General features: G+C 43.5%; 1 protein-coding gene and 1 long non-coding RNA gene across 5 annotated transcripts in view; one reads left to right on the forward strand and one right to left on the reverse strand.

The window, feature by feature from the left end:
• The window catches only part of LOC102305866 (receptor-type tyrosine-protein phosphatase U), a 186,295-nt gene that overhangs the window by 54,730 nt on the left and 112,995 nt on the right, over nucleotides 1–18,570 (reverse strand). For all 4 annotated transcript variants that reach the window (XM_005943757.3, XM_005943758.3, XM_005943759.3 and 1 more), the window contains exons 6-10: nucleotides 16,506–16,680; nucleotides 13,641–13,934; nucleotides 8,202–8,519; nucleotides 5,074–5,183; nucleotides 1,542–1,743 (exon numbers count right to left, since the gene is read on the reverse strand). In XM_005943757.3, coding sequence (XP_005943819.1) covers nucleotides 1,542–1,743; nucleotides 5,074–5,183; nucleotides 8,202–8,519; nucleotides 13,641–13,934; nucleotides 16,506–16,680 — 1,099 coding nt within the window. The remainder of the gene's footprint in view (nucleotides 1–1,541; nucleotides 1,744–5,073; nucleotides 5,184–8,201; nucleotides 8,520–13,640; nucleotides 13,935–16,505; nucleotides 16,681–18,570) is intronic.
• Nucleotides 1,988–3,591, forward strand: LOC102305651. The gene is made up of 2 exons (XR_317130.2): nucleotides 1,988–2,082; nucleotides 3,057–3,591. It is a non-coding gene; the product is annotated as an uncharacterized LOC102305651 (long non-coding RNA).

The following is an 18,570-nucleotide window of genomic DNA, read 5'->3' on the forward strand; positions in this document are numbered from 1 at the left end:
ATCAGTGGGAAAAGCTGTAAAAAGTATGAAAATACAGATGAAAGTTGAGAATTTTTATCCCATCTTTCACATTTTTCAAAGCTTCCCAGTGGGCCAGATTGGAGTCTTTGCCGAGCAGAGTGTGACCCCCCGAACCTAATGTTTAACACCCCTGGTCTAAGCCGCACAAACTGTCTTTTTGTATCCTTTGTCAGCATACAGGGATAAACGGGCTAATATACCCAAACCCCATATTGTCATTTTAAGTACAATGTTTGAATTTCCCTTCTAGTTGTCTTAGAAACAAGTCCAATTAAAAGTAAAGGGAGTGAAGCTAAATTGAATGGGTTTTTCATTTAAAAGGATTTGGCTAAAGTCATGCTCCTCCCTGGAGATGTGGCGGCACATTTTTCTTTAATATCAGCAGTCAATTAGCGAGGGGGAAGAGAGCAAACTATTCATGAGGAATCGATAATTATCATATTAAAAAGCAGTTCACTAATAGCGCAGAAGGAAAGAGCACGCATCAATTAAGGTGAGTTATTGAGGAAATCCAGATGCACTATTGTCGACATTACGTACTGCCAAAAAAGAAAGAAAGAGGGTTCGATGCCAGTTGCCACACTGAGCCTGTCTGAGAGATTAGTGCCCGTCAGCCACGACTCCGCGTGCACGCGAATGAGGAAACGTGCGTGGAAGGATACTCCGCGGTGGGTGTTGCTTGAAGATGCTGACAGTAGTGGCTGTTGAAGGTGTTCAGTGTTTGCTAGCTGTCAGTGCAGATTTGAGAGACGCTCAGTGTAAGTGAATGTTCTGCACCGTGGGCCAGAGGAGGAGGCTGAGGATGATCTGCAAAGACTTTTGGACTCTATCTGTGGTCTGGCTCCACGCCAGATTGCTGTCTGCCATACAGCGAGTGAGCCTGTGCACTAAATCTATAATTAAACAAACCGGACCTCTCTGCAAAGAGATGGGGGCAGAGAGAGTAAATGTTCGTGCGAGACCGAGTGGGAGTGGTCGTGCTGTGTGCTCCTCAGAGGTGTAATCTCATCCCTTAACAAGCGCAAATGCATCATTAAAAGGAAACAGAAACACAAAGGTTGGATTTCTATCACCAGTAATAAGCTCTGAGACTCTCAGAAGGGGTGTTCTGGTCCTGAGAATGTTCTAAATCTTTCTTCATACATAACACACAGCAGTGTCCCCTCTGTTGTGCTTTCCTGCTACCTGCAAGTTAATTTATGTCTTGAGAACTGTGAGATGACAGCGTGCCACTAGATTGGAAAGGCAATTGGAAAATAGCTCTTGCACTCTGGGAGCAGCAGTTTTGCCTCAGCGAGGGAAGAAGACACAGAGGTTAAAAGAGAGAAAACCTGATTTCTAATTATAGCACACAGTGGGTGAAGTCTCACTGTTGTACCTGCATGCTGCATTAGCGATAGGCAGCGATGGCACAGAGAACAGCCTCTACACGCCCGCCTTCATTTCTATCTTACGATTTTACACCAGATTTCGCACCGTCGCCCACGATAGCACGGATGCTCCGACAGCGGCGCTCCTACCAGAGATGTTAGTGGTGATCTCGGTGAGGGCCGTCTGGCCAAAGCCCTTGGCCGTACGTGCCCGGACGGAGATTAGGTAAGTCGTTCCGGGGTGGAGGTTGGAGAACATGTGGTAGGTTTCGTTCTTGAGCTTTGACACTGTTCTCCTGGGTCCTGGGACGTTGATGCTCGGATCAGATGACTCGATACTCTGGTAGCTGATCTGATGTCAGATAGGGAATAAAAACAGCATAAAAAACAATTAAAATGTTTTTTTGCTCTGTTGTTATACCTGTTAACAAACTTCAACTGTGATTTTTTTTTTTTCCCCCCCCAGTTGAGTTCATCAAATAGGTGCACAAATGGCTCGGTCATAAGTAGTAAATTAAATATGTCATTGATATGATTCACTTGACATGAAATAAAAACTGCTTCACTAAATAAACATGCTAATTGCTCATGTGGTTTCCAGTTTCAGGTGAATACGTCTTGATTGGCATGGTCGCCATTAGCTCAAAGGCATACGAGCAACATGGAGCTCTGCTGAGAAGCATTGGAAGCCGTAAGTGATTTTCTGACTAAGTAACTCATTATGAAGGCCAGAGACGGAACCTCACGCACTAAAAAGTATTTCCAAGCATGAAAAAATCAATACTGTGAAGTGTTTATGAGTTTAATTAACACTTGTTAACACTACGAAATCGGTGCGTGAGAGTGTCCTCAAAAAAGTGTAATCTTTTCAAAAGTTTTTCCTCAAGAGGTGATTAGCTGTGCCTCTACCTCACGAGAATTTCCACTTATGCTCTTTGAAATAGTGGAGAGCTAAATGAGATGACCTTACCGCAATCAGACAAGGGTGAGCGTATTAGGGAAACGTGGAGCTGGAGGAGATCCACTTCACTGAAGAAACGAACACACACACGATGCGTACCGTATGTGCTCGTGCGCGTGCACGTGCACGTTGCACACACCGGCGCTGACGCTCGAGCTGAACCGAAGCTTCTGCTGATTATCATAAGAAGAGCTTAATGTCTGCTCATGCTCGTAGGGAGAAGATAGAATTATGAGCCATCCAGTGACTGAGAACAGAGAGACCACTGTGTTTCTGCTACAAAGGCATTCATAAAAAATGCCAGACGCAGCACAGAAGAACGAGGAGGGCTTGCAGGACAGCTTTCTGGTCGATAGGCTCAGGCAGACTGGTCAATAGTTTAATCTGAGAGAAATGAAGAGGATTTCTACAGCTTTGTATAAAGCTTTCTTTGTCAGTTGAGGAAGATCAGTGTACACTACAGTGTAAAAATCTTGTGCGGCCTCCACTTTATATGTCAAACTGGAAATTCTATTTAATATATCCTTGAGGTGACATTGCAAGAGAAGCCATGGAAGGAAGAGTTGAGCATGGGTAGGCAGGCCTACTGAATGCTTACTGCAGACAGAGGGTGTAAAGTAAATGCAAAATGATTGTCCAGCTAAGCAGAAGCCCTACAGCAAAAATTTGTGTATCGATTAAGGTGCCACTCTCTGTTTCTACAGGACAAGAAGACCAAGCCATGTGCTCAAGGGTCAGCAAAAGCATATCCAGTCATCGCTGCTATTTTTGTTTATAAAGACACACATGCATTGTCCGTTGGGTGGAAAAAGAAAAAAGCATAAACTGCAGCAGAGCGGTTGTATGATTAAGCACATACTTTATCTGTGCTGTGCCAGTTGCAGCAATGCTGAAAATGGTTCAGCAACTAGAGAGGGAAATATTTTTTGCACTAGGCAGGAAACAAAAAAAGAACAGGCACGTTTCAGTTCCAGGAAAATGCTGTTTGGGTTTGTTATTTTTTTGTACTGCTGGAGATTTTTTTTTTTGTGCTGGTAAAAATATTGAATATAAAGTTAACAACCCCTTAAAAAGAACCTCTAAATTTATCAAACCAAATGGGAAAATTATATTTTACTCTTGACCACAAAAATGGCATGAAAGCAGTAGAACAAACTACATCCACATCCACCTCAGTTTAATTTATGAGTTTAGTCGTATGTATGATGCAAGCAACCCAATAAAGAAACTCAGCCTGCAGTTAAGCGCCTGATCGTGCATTTTGCTTAGCTTTAAGACTTTACCAACTATCCCAGCAGCCCTTTATGTGTTGGAGGTACGTTTCATCCTACAGAGGTCACGCAGCAGATGCCTGCACCGGGACTTTTACTGAAACTGTGAGTAAGGCGTCTATACTTTGCAGGCATTATATATTCTGGGGAGGTCTTGCATTGGATGACACCCAGGAGTGATTGCCACTCAAAATCTCAGAAGAAGATCATAGTTGATCTTCTATCATAGTTGAGTTCAGAGTGTCAGTCTCCTTTTTTCAGGCAGCATGTATGACCTACGTCTCTCACATGACACACTGTTGATGGCACACGTGGCACAAATGTTTTACTCACTGGCTCAATGGTCTTTCATTAATTTGCCTGATTTACAAAATTAAGGATGTTTAAATTTATTAAAACTGATTTTTTTATTCTTTATATTTGACGTCTTAAAACTCATCCCTGCATCACTTTTCTTTTCAGCAATAGTGTATGCACTCATACAATCCCGATGCTCACTTTTATCACTATACAATACCAATAGGGTTAATACCACTATGCTTTCCATCTGTAGTATATAATATTTAACAACTTTATTTAGAATATTACTGGGTTTTTCTTTGTATTGTCAAAGCCACTTTACAAATAAGGCACCACGGTGCAGGTGGCACGGATAGCTTTGGATGGCAGGTGAGGGAGAGAAACTGACAGAGACCTCACTCTGCGCCTTTCAACTGAAATGCCGACAGTGTTTAACAGGACGTTGAAATATGATTAAACATAATACTATTTAAACAACCAAAGTCAGGTTCAAATTAAATTTTCCAGCTGTCTGTCAGGGCAGGAGAGGAATATCAGAGTTACTATTGGCTAGAGAGTACAAGCTAGTTTGATGGTTTCCTAGCAATAACACGTTTAATATCTGTGTTTATTTTACTGTAGATCAATGTAATTTCATTATTTTAAAGATTCATCTGAGCATATGAAATTCTCTTTTAGTTGTAGTCTAAAATCACTACTGTACAGACTGCACTTAAATAACTGATTCATCATCATCAGACAGTTCAGGATTTTGACATCTATACGTTTGCAGACTTTGTACGCAGAAATATTTTCCCAGTTAGTTTCTGGTACGCAAACCATGGCAACCCTGAATAAAGTTCGAGATAAAGCACAGAGAAGTTGATTAATCACCCATCCAGCCACTGGTATTTAACATGCTGATATGTATGGGTACAGCCTTGCTTGTTATTAGATTTGAATATGTTTACACTCCAGAATCATTAAAAGAATCAGCAAACAACAGCACAGCAACCATGTTAGCTGATTAAGTCAACTTTTAAGTCCAGCGGAGCCAACGATGATAACAGAGAGACTACTAAATGCTCGCACCTGCCCCAATCCACCAAACTCTACAACCAATTAAATTTACACATCTAAGAAATTCACCCTCATGTCTCCATGGGCTCACCTCATACTGGGTAATAAGTCCATTGGGCTCAACAGGCTCCTCCCACTTCAGGAAGATCATGTCATCCAGTGGGGTGAAGGTGAGCGACTCCGGTGCGATGCCTCCGGGGACTATGAGAAATTACAGAACAAACATTTGTCAGGGAAACTGAAGGGCTAATCACACAGTGATCCTCTCCTGTCAATATCACAGAGTGAATGTCATTGTGGCCCAGAGCGACGCATCACACAAAGCACTCTGACATACAGAGCAGTAGGCAGGCAAAACTCACAAAAAGGATACAGTTTATTCATGAACTGCATAAATTATGCACCCATTACAAAGATGAGAAAAAAGAAAATATTATAAAAGAATTATATTTTTTATTCTGCTTCAGTCAAAGCTTAAATATACTGATGAATATGTGAAGGCCTGAGCTCTCAACTATACATGGTTTTGGGGCCATTCAGTTGAAGTCCTGGTCCCAGCGGTCTGTGCGAGCACTGCGCAGAGGAAGACTGTTATGTGAGATTCAGGCCTGAGGCTAAAGCGAGAGCCAAACAGCTGAGTTGACTGTTTTTTTGAATTGGGTTAGTCAGGACGACAAATTTGCTTATTGGGACTTTTGGAAAAGGTGGTTCTAATTGGCACACACTGTTTGTATTTATACATATACTCATCTTTATCTAAGCAAAAGAAAAACATTCACTCTCTTATTTGGTTGCTCTTTTTCTATCTTTCTCTGTACATATGTGTGTATGTAGCTTTCTGAAAAATCCTGTTTGTTTAGATGTTTTTCCTTTTTTTGGTTCACGGCAGAATTGATTTCTCCTTTAGCCACCACGCAGAAAATCTGTGAAGGCACACAGGAATAATAGGAGATAAGAAATAAGAACCAAATCCTATCTCGGGATTGCCCGAGTCTCAGATATGTTTTCTCTTTTATGTTATTTCCATCTAAAAATGAAATGGATCTTTTGTGATGCTGACTCAGTCAGCCGGTCACCCTTTCTGTATTAATGCATAAGGGAGAGGGGAGGAGAAGTTTTAATTACACAAAACTGGGCTGATAATGGATTTGTGTATTTTGAGCACTGATGGAAAAGCAGAATTACACCAATCTGGCATAACATTATGACCACTGCCAGGTGAAGCAAATAACACTGATTATCTCTTCATCATGGCACCTGTTAGTGAGTGGGTGATATTAAGGAGCAAGTGAACATTTTGTCCTCAAAGCTGATTTGTTAGAAGCAGAAATCTGGCAAACCTAAGGATCTGAGCAAGTCTGAGATGTGCCAAATTGTGATGCTAGATAACTGGGTCAGATCATCTCCAGGACTGTAACTCTGGGATGTTCCCAGTCTGCAGTGGTTTATATCTATCAAACACAAAGAAAGAACAGCGGTGAACCAGCAGCAAGGTTACAGGTGACCAAGGATCACTAATGCACAGAGCTGTTCTGGTAGAAAGGTGTCAGAATCTACATCCGCATTGCAGTTTGTTGTGTACCCCTGTCCCCAAATAAAAGCACCAACAATGGTCACGAAGCATCAGAACTGGACCACGGAGCCATGGAGGAAGGTATCCACATTTTCTTTGACATCACATGGATGGCCGGTTGTGTGTGCATCGCTTACCATGGTGAAACACCTGGTGTTAGGATGCACTATGGCAGGGGTGTCCAACTCCAGGCCTCAAGGTCCTGCAGGTTTTTGATCTCACCCTGGGCCAACACTGCTGAATCAAATGATTAGTTCATTACCAGGCCTCTGGAGAACTTGTTGAGGAGGTAATTTAGCCATTTAAATCAGCCATGTTGGATCAAGGACGCATTTAAAACCTATAGGACAGCAGCCCTTGAGGCCTGGAGTTGGACACTATGGGAGGAAGACCAGCCACCGGAGGCAGTGTGATGCTTTCTACTTGGAAACCTTGGGTCCTGTCATCCATGTGGATGGTACATTGACATATATCAATACCTAAGCACTGAAACCGTATTCCCTGATGGCTGTGGCCTCTTTCAGCAGGGTAGTGCGCCCTGCCACAAAACTAAAATAGTTCAGGAGCACAACAACAAGTTGTTTAGCCTCTAAATTCCCCTCAAAATCTCAATCCAATCAAGCATCTGTGGGATGTGCTCGACGAGTCTAACAAGTCCATGGAGGCTTCATCTTACAATTTACAGGGCTTAAAGGTTCTGTTTCTAACAGCTTGGTGCCAGATACACCAGCACATCTTAGGGGTCGGGTGAAGTCCATGCCTCAATAGCTCAGGGCTTTTTTGCAAGCAAAAGAGGGACGACACAATCCTAGGGAGGTGGTGTATGTCCACAAAATTATAACATGGGACAGTTTCAATGTGGGAAGCCTGCACTTATTATGAGAACATACAGTGAGCTAACCCCAGACCGCAGTTTAGCATGTGACAAACTGAGCAAATGCTTTAAGGCAATAAAACGTTGGACTGCCAACATTTAGTGGGAACCACATATTATTGGAACTTGTACTTTGTGATAATTGGAGAGTGGAGGGTTTCTGTTTGTTTGTTTTTTAAGAAAATAACATTTATAATATGAAGGCCTGATGAATGACGCTGTCTTTGGCTGTTAAGGAGCGAGAGCAGCTTTAAGATTTTTCCCAGCTGCTCTAATATTAGTGCTAATGTTACAGCTTTTTAAAGCAACAGTCCTACAATATTCTCACCTTCATCAAGGTTACAATGCTTTTGAAGAAAAGTGTTTCGGAAAGGTGTTGATTGGATTTTTTTATTTTAATCTCGGAAGCTTTTTGTTTCTCTCAGTTGTACTGCAATATAAAGCAAGGTGATTCTGTTATTTAGCCTCCCTTCATTGATTTAAATGAGATGGAAAAGATAATAAACAGAAACGCCTGCTAGTAGGAAACAACGAGTTCAACAGCAACACGAACTACATCCGCCATTATAAAACAGTTTCACTGAAATCATTAGAACTTTAATAAACATTTGATCAGATATTAATGTTGCACTTTGCTGCAGATCTAATAAACTGGTAGTGAACCTTGAATGTGTAGCATTCATCCAGTGGCTCTATTCAGTTTTAGTTTCTCTGCGCTCCGTCTTTTACCATCTATCTACTGTCTTTTCTGTAATCTCCTTCTGGGACTTACTGTCCTCCTCCGTCTGAAAGGTGACCTCTCTGCCCTCTTTCTTCCCCTCTGGATTTGCCAGTGACAGACGGACATGGATGGCATGGTAGGGTGGCAGATCACGCAGCGTGAAGCGTGAGGCATTGTGTTCCACTGCAAGGCACTCGCGTACGGTGGTGTTGTGGCCGCCGCCTCCTCCCGCCATGGTGTAGCGGTAGCACAGGGACACTGAGTAGGTGTGGCAGCGTGTCAGGTTGAACGCCAAATTCTCCCACTGCAGGGACAACTGCCTGGGCTGGATATCTGTGGCGGCGAGTCCCCGTAATGCGCGCATGGGCTCTGTGAGAGATTGAGGAAAAGGATATGAGAGATACGGACAAGACACAGGTAAGCTTTTATTGTGAAATATTGGATTTTTGACAGAACATCCAGCAAATTGCCTGCATTACTAATATAACAGGACCACCCGGGCAGTTTTCAAGCTGTTCCTCTTCTACGTGCCGCCATACTGCCCTGCCACAGTGCAGAGGTCATTTTGCTGCCAGCACAACACACCCACATCCCTGATGGCAGAACAGGAACTCGCACCAATTGCGCTAATTAATCGGACAGGCCGCGGGTTGCTGTTGCACTCCCACCAGTCTCCTCCCTTTCCCCTACCGCAGAGCAAAGTGGCCATGCAGTAGTTTCACTCCTTCGCCCTGAGGTTTAATCCACATACAAAAAACACAAGAGCATTCACTTCCGCTGGTCAGTGTTACTGACGGGTCATCGCTGTGGCCCGGTCCATATTTTTAGAAGGCACCGAGTTAATTCTGGTCACTGGCGGGTTAACCCCGACTTTCTCTAACTCGTACTAAAAGAACAACAGCTGCGTCTGTGATATTCCCCTTGAATTTATTTGCTCACTGAAAGATACAGAGAGCCTCTATACCCAGAGGCACAGACCGGCCAGTGTTCGGGAGGACGTCCGAAACTGAAGCAAGGCCAAGTTAAGCCAAGGACATCCTCCGTATCAATGGAGGTATTTATCAGTGGAAATTATTAACACAATCAATGCCGTTTTTGTCAAGCAATATGCTACATAATGCATTGTATGGCTTTATTCTTTTAATAGGGCACGATGAGTAATGGGCCAGGGAGGCAGGGAATGACAGCAAAGATATCGGGTACAGCAAGAGATCAGTGGAGTTTGAGGTTACTGGCCAAGGTCTTCATTCCCTCGCTGACTTGCACACTCAGAGGGATTCTCGCTGCAGCACAGATTAGTGCAGAGAACTTAAATAAAGTGGCTAATGCATCACTGAGCAGGGGCTAATGCATTAAGACAAGTATTATCTGAGAAAATGGATTCAAAAGGTGCTCTGTACTTGTGCAAGGACACACAGGCACACAAACAGACATCACATACATATGTACATATATATATATATTCCAGACTGTCTGAGACACTTAGCTAGAGCAGTGGAGATTTTATGACAGTTCCAATCTATACTAAAGGTCTCTGCAATCACCAACTTTCTCTTTTAATTTGCTATCTGGCATCTCAGGGTAGATGGAAATATGAACAGAGCATTGATCTGAACCTCATCCAGAGTAATGTGACGGTAGATAAATGGGTGGGCACGGTAATCGCACCGTAGTAGACTGCACCCAGTAAGAAATGTTAATGTACCATTGTTCAGTGTGACTGAGGATTGTCTTGATGGTGCAGTTGACAGTCTGCACAGTCTGGGAGCTAAATAAAGAGAGGCATTTAACTGCTGAGTTGATGAAAGCGCCACCAAAGCGGCCACAGTGTGCTCATTATGGGTTTTCTCAAAGTGGACATTTGTGCCAGCCCCTTCCCCTAGCCTCGTCTTATTTGTCTGTATGCCACGGGCACCCGTTCCCTGGCACCCCGTGGCATGAAAACTGCAGCCGTCCCAACATGGACGAAAGCCCACAGCACCGTGGTGATGAACGGAGATTGGAAGTTAGAGAAGATGTGATTGGTTCTGGTTTACTTCCTCTAAAATTGTAGCATGGGACAGCAGCAGTATAGATTGTGTTTTACAGACATTCACTCACACCCTGGTGCACAGAAATCCAAATCTGCCCATATAGGGAATTCTGCCTCTGAATGGAAGACATGATAAACGACATGCCAAGTAAGGCAAAGCACTTGTGTTCCTAATGTGCCTAATTTTAGTCGGGCTCCAGCGTTGGCTCCCTCTAACAGACCAAAAGCATCACGGGCAGGGGCTTTCCAGAAGGTTCAGTGACCCAGCAGCAGGTGGAAGCCCATTAGCATAGTTTGGGGACCACCTGCAGTACAAACGCTCGCCTCTCCTCTGTGGTTTACTTGAGGGGCTTCAAGCTGTGCTAATGCACCGTGCTGATAATCACAGCAATGGCTCATCAGGCACACCTGGATGACCATCGGAGCCAGGTGGAGACCGTGTTCACATTCACGGCCATTAGTTTTACAGCAGCGGCGCTAGGATGGCTCGCCACCGCGAGGATGTATATGTGCACAGCGCAGCCGGCTAGCCAACATGCTTCACCATGAAAGAGCCAGATTAGTCACGGTGGTGAGACACGGCTTCGGGAGAGGAAATTCACTTCCTAAATACAAAAGAGGGTCCAAAATATCCCTTCTGTTCACCGGATAATTACAACCTTCCCTGAAACCAAACCACAACAACAACAGCAACCCCGCCGATCTATTTTCTCATACTTAAATGTAATCGGGCCAGCAGCGGGTGTATGTGCGTCTGTCTGTATTCAGGATTCAGCAGAAGCATGCAGGGTGAGCAGGGGTGGTGTGCACCAGATGGTTTGAAGGTTTGGGTCAGGGGAACTCTGGGAGACAGCCGGTTATTAGAGCTACTGAAGGGTCAAGAATGTGAGACGCACCAGGAGGAGATTCATAGTGTTGAAGTGTATAACAAAATACACACGTGTCAGAACTGTAAACACTGATTTGTGTCATGCAAAAGCCAATCAAATGAAGCCCCCACAACACACACAGACACACACGTATATATATATGTACAAGATACACTGATGGGCCAAATTAATTTCACCTACACTTCCTCTGTGTTGAACTAGTGCTGCATCTAAATGCCCTGTTTAACAGCTCAGCAAACACAGCAGTATTACTTATCCCACACATGGCTGAACAACCTAATGTCACAGTGGTTGAAATGTAAATACATCATTAAAGGCAGAGTTTAGTGACTTTCACAAACACCGATAGCAGCAACTGTGAAAGCAATTTCCGTACGTTATGATTCCGCTCTCGCTTCACCTCTCGCACGCTCGCTTTCATTTTTACTCTCACTTTGAAAAACTACCCCGACTCCACCGCCATCGCCTTCCCTCTACTCTACTTCTTCTTGCTATCAACCTTTTTTTTTTTTTTTATTGGGAATTTTCTCTGTCTCTCGTTGTTGCGGAGCGGTGTGCGGGGATAGGCGAAGGAGGGCAGAGAGCTCACTCACGGCGCCTGATGAATGAGGGGTGTCTCTGGCTGTTGGGAGAGGAGAGTAGCTTTAATATGTCATTGGAGAGGAGGCCAGGGAGGCTCTAGTGGAGCAGGGTAGGAAGATATGTGAGGGATGGTGTGTGGCAGGGAGAGACCGTTGGGCATAGAGAAGAGTGATGACCATGGAAGACGTGGATCCACAGACTGCCTTTGGGTAACACAAAGCTCTCCATTTTGTGTGTCTGTGACTACATCGCACACATTGCAGATTCAGGCAGCGGTAATGACTACCTGCAGCTTCTGTGTGTGCATCTGCAGTAACACAGTTTGTTGTATGTATATTTAAAAGAGAGCTCTTCTCCTGGGTGTTCTGTGTCTGAACAGTGACAAACGACAGAGACGGGAAACGCGAGCGGGACAAAATGAACAAAAACAATGAAAAGGCTTGATCAGAGCCTTAAAATGGACCAGAGAAAAATGATGATTTGGGGAATTGTTAAGTGTTAGTCTGAATACTGTAAGAGTCAAATGATAATGAGCTGTCTCTTTTTAAATTACAGTAGGCAGAAATCAACATTGTTGAGTTATTATTAGCCAAAAAATCTGCTTTTTTCACTGTTTTCTGACAAATCAAGAAAATCTTTCACCTGCTAATTCTTGTCCATTTGTTACACTAGCCAAATAAAATTTCTGTCTCCTCCAGTAGATACCAAAGAAGCCCTTTTTTAGACTAGCTACTGCAGTCAGCCAGCTGTTATCTTTTAAATAACCGTCAAAGCAATATTGCTATGCTGGCAGCAAATAAAGTCCCTTTCAGTCTCCTTGGCTACAGAGTTCAGAGAACACCAGTGATAACAAATATGCCTTTCTTATGAGATAAGTGCAGTATATGCAGCGACTGAGTCAGAACTTGTCTATCAGCTTCTCACTGATTGAATTTTAGCAGATTATCGTGACCAGCGCAGTCTCATATTGTAAGCTTCCTTTAAGTTACAGCGTGTGGCTGTTGGGCATCAGTACAATGAGCTGAGGGTCTTTATTAGAACAGCTTCATCATAAGAAGGGGCCATATCTACAGGTATTATCATAGCCAAAATTAAAAGTATAAGCCTATCTGATTTAGAAATTCACTGAGCTGAGCTAAAGTAGAGGATGAGAGCTGCCTCGCACTTTACGGTTTATTAGTGTTCAACGTACTTTATCCTCATATGGTTTGCTCGGGGGTACTGCATTGCCTAAATAATGCAGATACCTCAGAGGTTTTTCAGAAACACAACGTGTTGTTTGGTGAGCTATTTCCACGCAATATCAACCCCCAATAAAAAATAAAAAAAAGATGTTTAAAAAAAGAAATGTTCTCACTTTTGTGCTCCAAACAGGAAACAGCTGACAAGACTGTCATCGTCTCTTCACACATGACAGCATACAAGATTTAGAGCTGCACACTGGCATAAACAAGATGTTAACGATAAGGCAGACATTCATCTGTTATTCAAATTAAAGCTTCCCCGTGGAGCTTTCGAGTGGAGCGTCTTCTTATTGTCTCGTGCACACGCACTAAGAGGCACGTCGACGTGAGGTGGCGTGACAGGTAGCGGGCCATGGAAAATATCAACGAGCCGGCACAAGCAGGAAGGACTCGTACTGCTTAATAGTAAACACGTAAACCGAGGTTGAAGCTTTGCAAGAAGGGAAGCGCAATCATGTGTGTGCATATCAGGGATATGCAAAATGAATTTTGGATGATTAGCAGCAATTTTTGTCTGCTTACAAGGAATCTCCAGAGAGTACCGTGCAGTATGGATGATACACTCCTCAAGAGTGTGTTTAGCTCCTTATGTCATCGTTTGGTACATTTACCCCATTAATCTTCTTTAAATCCTTAAAAGAAAACACACTTCCTGTGTTAAAAGAGAGAATATATACAGCATAAAATCCCATTTTTATGAAGCTCTTATGAACCAAAGAGTTTGGGAACAATTATTAGTCACCTGCACACTTGGTCCTGCTCACGAGAGGAGGTCCCGGAGGGCCGGTTCCGCCCTCTCCCGGTCGAGTCAGCAGCACGCTGATGTGATACTCTGTGTCTGGATCCAGGTGCCACAGCTTATAGGTGACCATGTTGACTCCATGCACCTCTGACCATGGAGACTGGCTGGCACGATACTCAATCTCCTTCCTGATAATAGGGCCATCTCCCAGGATAGAGTTGGTGTTGAGCTGGATGATCAGGTAAGTGGAGCCAGCACGCAGAAGCTGAGGCGGCGCAATGGGGGATGGTGGTACTGTCGGAGAAAATGAAAAGCAGTGTTTTCTCGTTTTGCTGGTTAAGAACACATTGGTATTGATAAAAGCACTTCCTGGCAGGCCGGCAGCACTGCTGCACAATCTAGGGTGGTAAAGTTGTGCTATTAATTTTACTAATCAGTCGTATGCAAATAGATTTCTGGCTATGTTAAAGCCCACTGAGTCTTAAATGAGTCTCCAGAGACTGCAGGATGTGAGCAGGTCAAACTATGTTCAAATAGCAGATTAGTCATACCTATTAACGGGGCGTTCAGAGCCTTGCATACATTTTTTAGCAAAGGGGTGAATGCAAAAAACAGCTGTGCATGCGTCGCATTGAACGTGACATTCTCTGTAACTCAGACAATAATTACTGCGCGTGTTTTTCTCCAACTTCTCAGACAGCCGGCCACCACGATGAAAGAGCTGAATACATTACTGCTGGTAAAGCCTGGCAAACTGAGAATTAATACCACTGCCCACGTCACTTTCTGGCAGATCCAAGCCGCTAAACACTTACACAGGCAACCGTGAGAGTGAGGGATGGGAAAGCCAAAAGAAATGTGGACAAAGCATGAGAAAAGATCAGCGTTAGATCTGTGGCTGTGACTAATCCTTCATCCCTGCCTCTGTCTTTTATGGCCCTCCTCTCTGTGGGTTTTTCGACAACTTCACCTCTACTCTGTATTGCTTCTTTGTGCCTGCAGCAGCTCATCTTTTAACTGTCAATGGATGCATCTATAATAAAAGGCCAAATTTTGAGCAAACAGGCAAACAGCCAGTGCGATTACCTTCAAAGCATCTCACCTACCCCTTTCACACTTTAAGTAGACTCAATTTTACCTGCTAATTTATCGTACCCCCCCTAGTTCATTAATAGTTGTCACTTCCATGAAAACAAACCAAGCTCTCAGTGCTAGTGTCTGTTTAATGTGGGACTCCTCGTCGGTGCAACATTTGTTTCTGCCAATGCATTTTCAAATATGCTTAGGACAGAATATGTGTGCGCATATAAACTCAGGGCCCACAACAATAGCCCGAGACATACGGACAAGGTAAAACTGTTTTATTAATCATGTAGCTATCTCCGAGCCCTCCGTGGAGCAGTAGAAGGGTTTACTATGATTCTCGCATTCTTTCTGCATTATATAAACGAGTAGATCCAACTCATTAAGGGGATGATTAGGCTCTTTTTAGCAGAGCAGAGGGGAAAAGGGATTTATGAAAGCCTTGTTAAGTCAGCGAAGAGCACAGCCAGTTATGGAGTTTCAGGCAGCTGACATGAGAATAACTTAACTGGCCATCGCATTTACTGGTGGTGCAGCCTTGCCAGAAAGAACATCTTTGTCCTGATTATAACAAAATAAGGAAAGCAACAACCACAAAGACACAATGACACTTATTCACTGAGAGTGTGAGCAAATCACAGCCATCTGTCAAGTACATTCGCTGTGTCCTGGTTTTCTGGCACTCGCTGGTTAACGTTCTAGCAAAGGGGGCTCCTTTTTGCAGCAAATCAGTCTATCGCGACACTAAAATCAACCCACGTTGTCTTATCAGTAAAAGGACTATGGAAGCGAGGCATTACAAAGCTCATATGTGCCATGTTCACAACGTAATTTAAGCATGTGAGCATCCTAACATTCACTAACTCGTAGTAAATACAGCTGACGTTAATGGATGGTTTGAGATTATGGTGCTGCAAAAAAAAAAAAGACAATCTCATGCATGTGCCCAGCACAAAAGCAGGGGGCTTCCTCGTGGTGGGATCCTAACTGTTGGCTAAAATTCACAGCAGCCCATCCAACGGTTGTCCACCAAAGTGGTGGACTGCACCAATCTATCAGCCAGCCAAGCGACAGACACAGATATCCACAGAGCCACTCTGCTAGCTTGGCTTAAAAACTCCTTTTGAGCTTGTCCTCACTCTCATTTGCGCTCCATTCGGTCTTTAAAAACGTAATAACAAGAGCGTACAGTAGAGGACAAGGGGATTGAGAATCCCTTACATCCTTATTTTCCTTTCTTTACTTTGCTGAGGGCTCGGGTTTGTTATGCCAGCAAACCATCCCGCAAGCCATGTCATTACTATGCTGTCAAAGCGGTGGTGTTGGGCGGTGGGGATGGAGTGAGTAATGGTAGTGAGGTCACCATCTGCGCTACATGATATGACAAGGGCTGCAGGAGTCCCAGGCAAGTGAACAGCCTTCTGACAGAGAGCTGAAGAGCTCAGTATGGCAGTGTATCTGGCAAGTACAGCTCAGGATGCCACACATGCCAGGGAGACTGTGGATATCACTTAAAAAGCCTTCAAGTGGTCGCTGTAGCATACAAGTTGTGAATAAGAAATTTCTCTGGAAATAAATTAGAAATAAATGCGTGAGACATTCGCAGTCATGCACAAATGATATCCTGTGGGTATTTGTTTCCTTTTTAATTCTTCTTTCAATCACACGCATTACTGTATTGTGTCCAAGAAAAGCAGGAAATCATAACGGCTGGGATGATGGAGAATGAAGGCTAAAAGAAAACAATAATAACAGTCAGAGAAAAGGGAAAAGGATGTTTACCTTTGACAACGAGTTCAGCAAAGTTTGAGACTCCGGAGCCTCTGGGGGACTGAGTGACGCAGCGGTAAAGGTCTTGATCAGTTCGCTGGACACTGTCGAGCTGGAAGGACACCACAAAGCGCCGATGGCTCAGGTGCTTGACTGACGCCATTGTTAAAATGTCCCCATTGTGTCTCTGGAAAGCAGAAAAGGACATGGTCAGAGAAACCAGGATAGGCCATGACCTGTCCCTCTCACACGCACACAGATATATATCATCTTATACAGCACAATAACACAGTCTTTTACACCCGCACGCACATAAGTGTAGATGTTTCTGTAGTAGTGTGAGAAATTCACAAAATACAAATGCATAATAACTCTGAACGACGTAGTCAGAGTCTTTAAAATCTAGAGCTATGCAAAAAAAGACAGGCATTAAAGGCTGAGATGTCCTCACTGTTACTCTTTAGCATGAGTCAAGTTGTCAACACCCAAGATCTTTGGCATGGGATAATGCAACATGATAAAGTCTCTTCATTACACCCTCGACATCTTTCAGACTCAGTGTCCCAGTTTGTAATGAAGGCCTGAAGGACGGCAGAAGACAACGGCTGTCACATACTGAGTGGCCCTCACCATGACTGGAAACTGACCTTCAGTTGTAAAATTAGTGGAGTGTCCCTTCAGCTGATGGAAGACCTCGCTGACTGACTCACTAATTAAAACGGATTTTTAGCAAATATTAGTTATTTAAAGGCATGAAAAATATGCAGATGTTCAATCTGCATGGTGTTGTATGCTTTACGTTGACACTATTAGTATTACAGAGCATGTTTGTGTCATATCCACGCGGAATCCCAGAATAGCTGGGGATGTTTGCCTGTAATGTTATAGCATATACCATCACCAGACACTTCATTAGGTATACTCTGCAACTTTTGCAGTTTTTTTCTGACCTCTGACTCTGGCACCAGTAAAACAAGTTCCTGAAAACACTCCTCAGAGATTTGGGTCCATATTAATGCAAAATAGCATCACACAGCTTCTGCAGATATGTCAGCTGCATATCCAAGTTGAGAATCTACTGTTCCACTACATCCCAAAGGTGCTCTATTAGATTGAGATCTGGTGACTGTGGAGGCCATTTGAGTACAGTGAACTCATCGTCATGTTTAAGAAACCAGTTTGAGATGATATTAGCTTTGTATCACTGTGCGTTAACCTGCTGGAAACAGCCATCCAAAGATTAGTACACTGTAGTCATAAAAAGTCAGTAATAATACTCAGGTTATGGTGTTTAAATGAAAATCACTTAGTACTAAGGAGCTCAAAGTGTGCCAGGAAAATATCCCTGATACTATTACACCACCACCTGTCTGAACAATTGATACGAAGCAAGATGGATCCATGCATTCATGTTGCTTATACCAGATTCTGACCCTACCATCTGAATGTTGCTCCACATGACACCCACAGTAGTCTTCTGTTGCTGTACCCCGTTTAACATATTCAGAGATGCTCTTCTGCATATCTTGGTTGTAAGTAGCTTTTATTTTGAGTTGCTGTTGTCCTCCCATCACGCAGTCTGGGCATTCTTCTCTGACATCAACAGAGGTCAGCAGTTTCTGAAATACTCAGACCAGCCAAACAACCAGCAAATGGTGCCAGACTGGCACATTCAAAATCCCATTCAAGTAACAAGAAGCTGACCAAGCATAGCTAATAAAGCAGCTGGTGAGTTTAGGTGTGTAAGGAGTCTTTGCCTTCTTTTAGTTTTCCTGCCTTCTATTTGCCTCTGCTCCCTTGTTTTGGTACTTTGTTTACTTTGTCTTTTAAGTACGGGTTCATTATGTTTCATACACTGATGTTTTTATTATAAACACCCTTGCACACACAACATCCAGCCTTCCCTATTAGCACAGGACACACACACACACACTAACAACCTTTATGGTTGCCTCCACAGTTACCGCACTGTGAACTCCTGGAACACAAAGCTAATAATGTAGCAATACACAAATTATTGCTATCTGGGTCACTTCTAGTTAGAGCTGTGTGATTAAAAAGAAGAATCGTCCAGTTG

The sequence above is a fragment of the Haplochromis burtoni genome, unplaced genomic scaffold (assembly GCF_018398535.1).
Source record: "Haplochromis burtoni strain Fernald_Lab_line unplaced genomic scaffold, NCSU_Asbu1 Contig_376, whole genome shotgun sequence".
NCBI classification, from domain to species: domain Eukaryota; kingdom Metazoa; phylum Chordata; class Actinopteri; order Cichliformes; family Cichlidae; genus Haplochromis; species Haplochromis burtoni.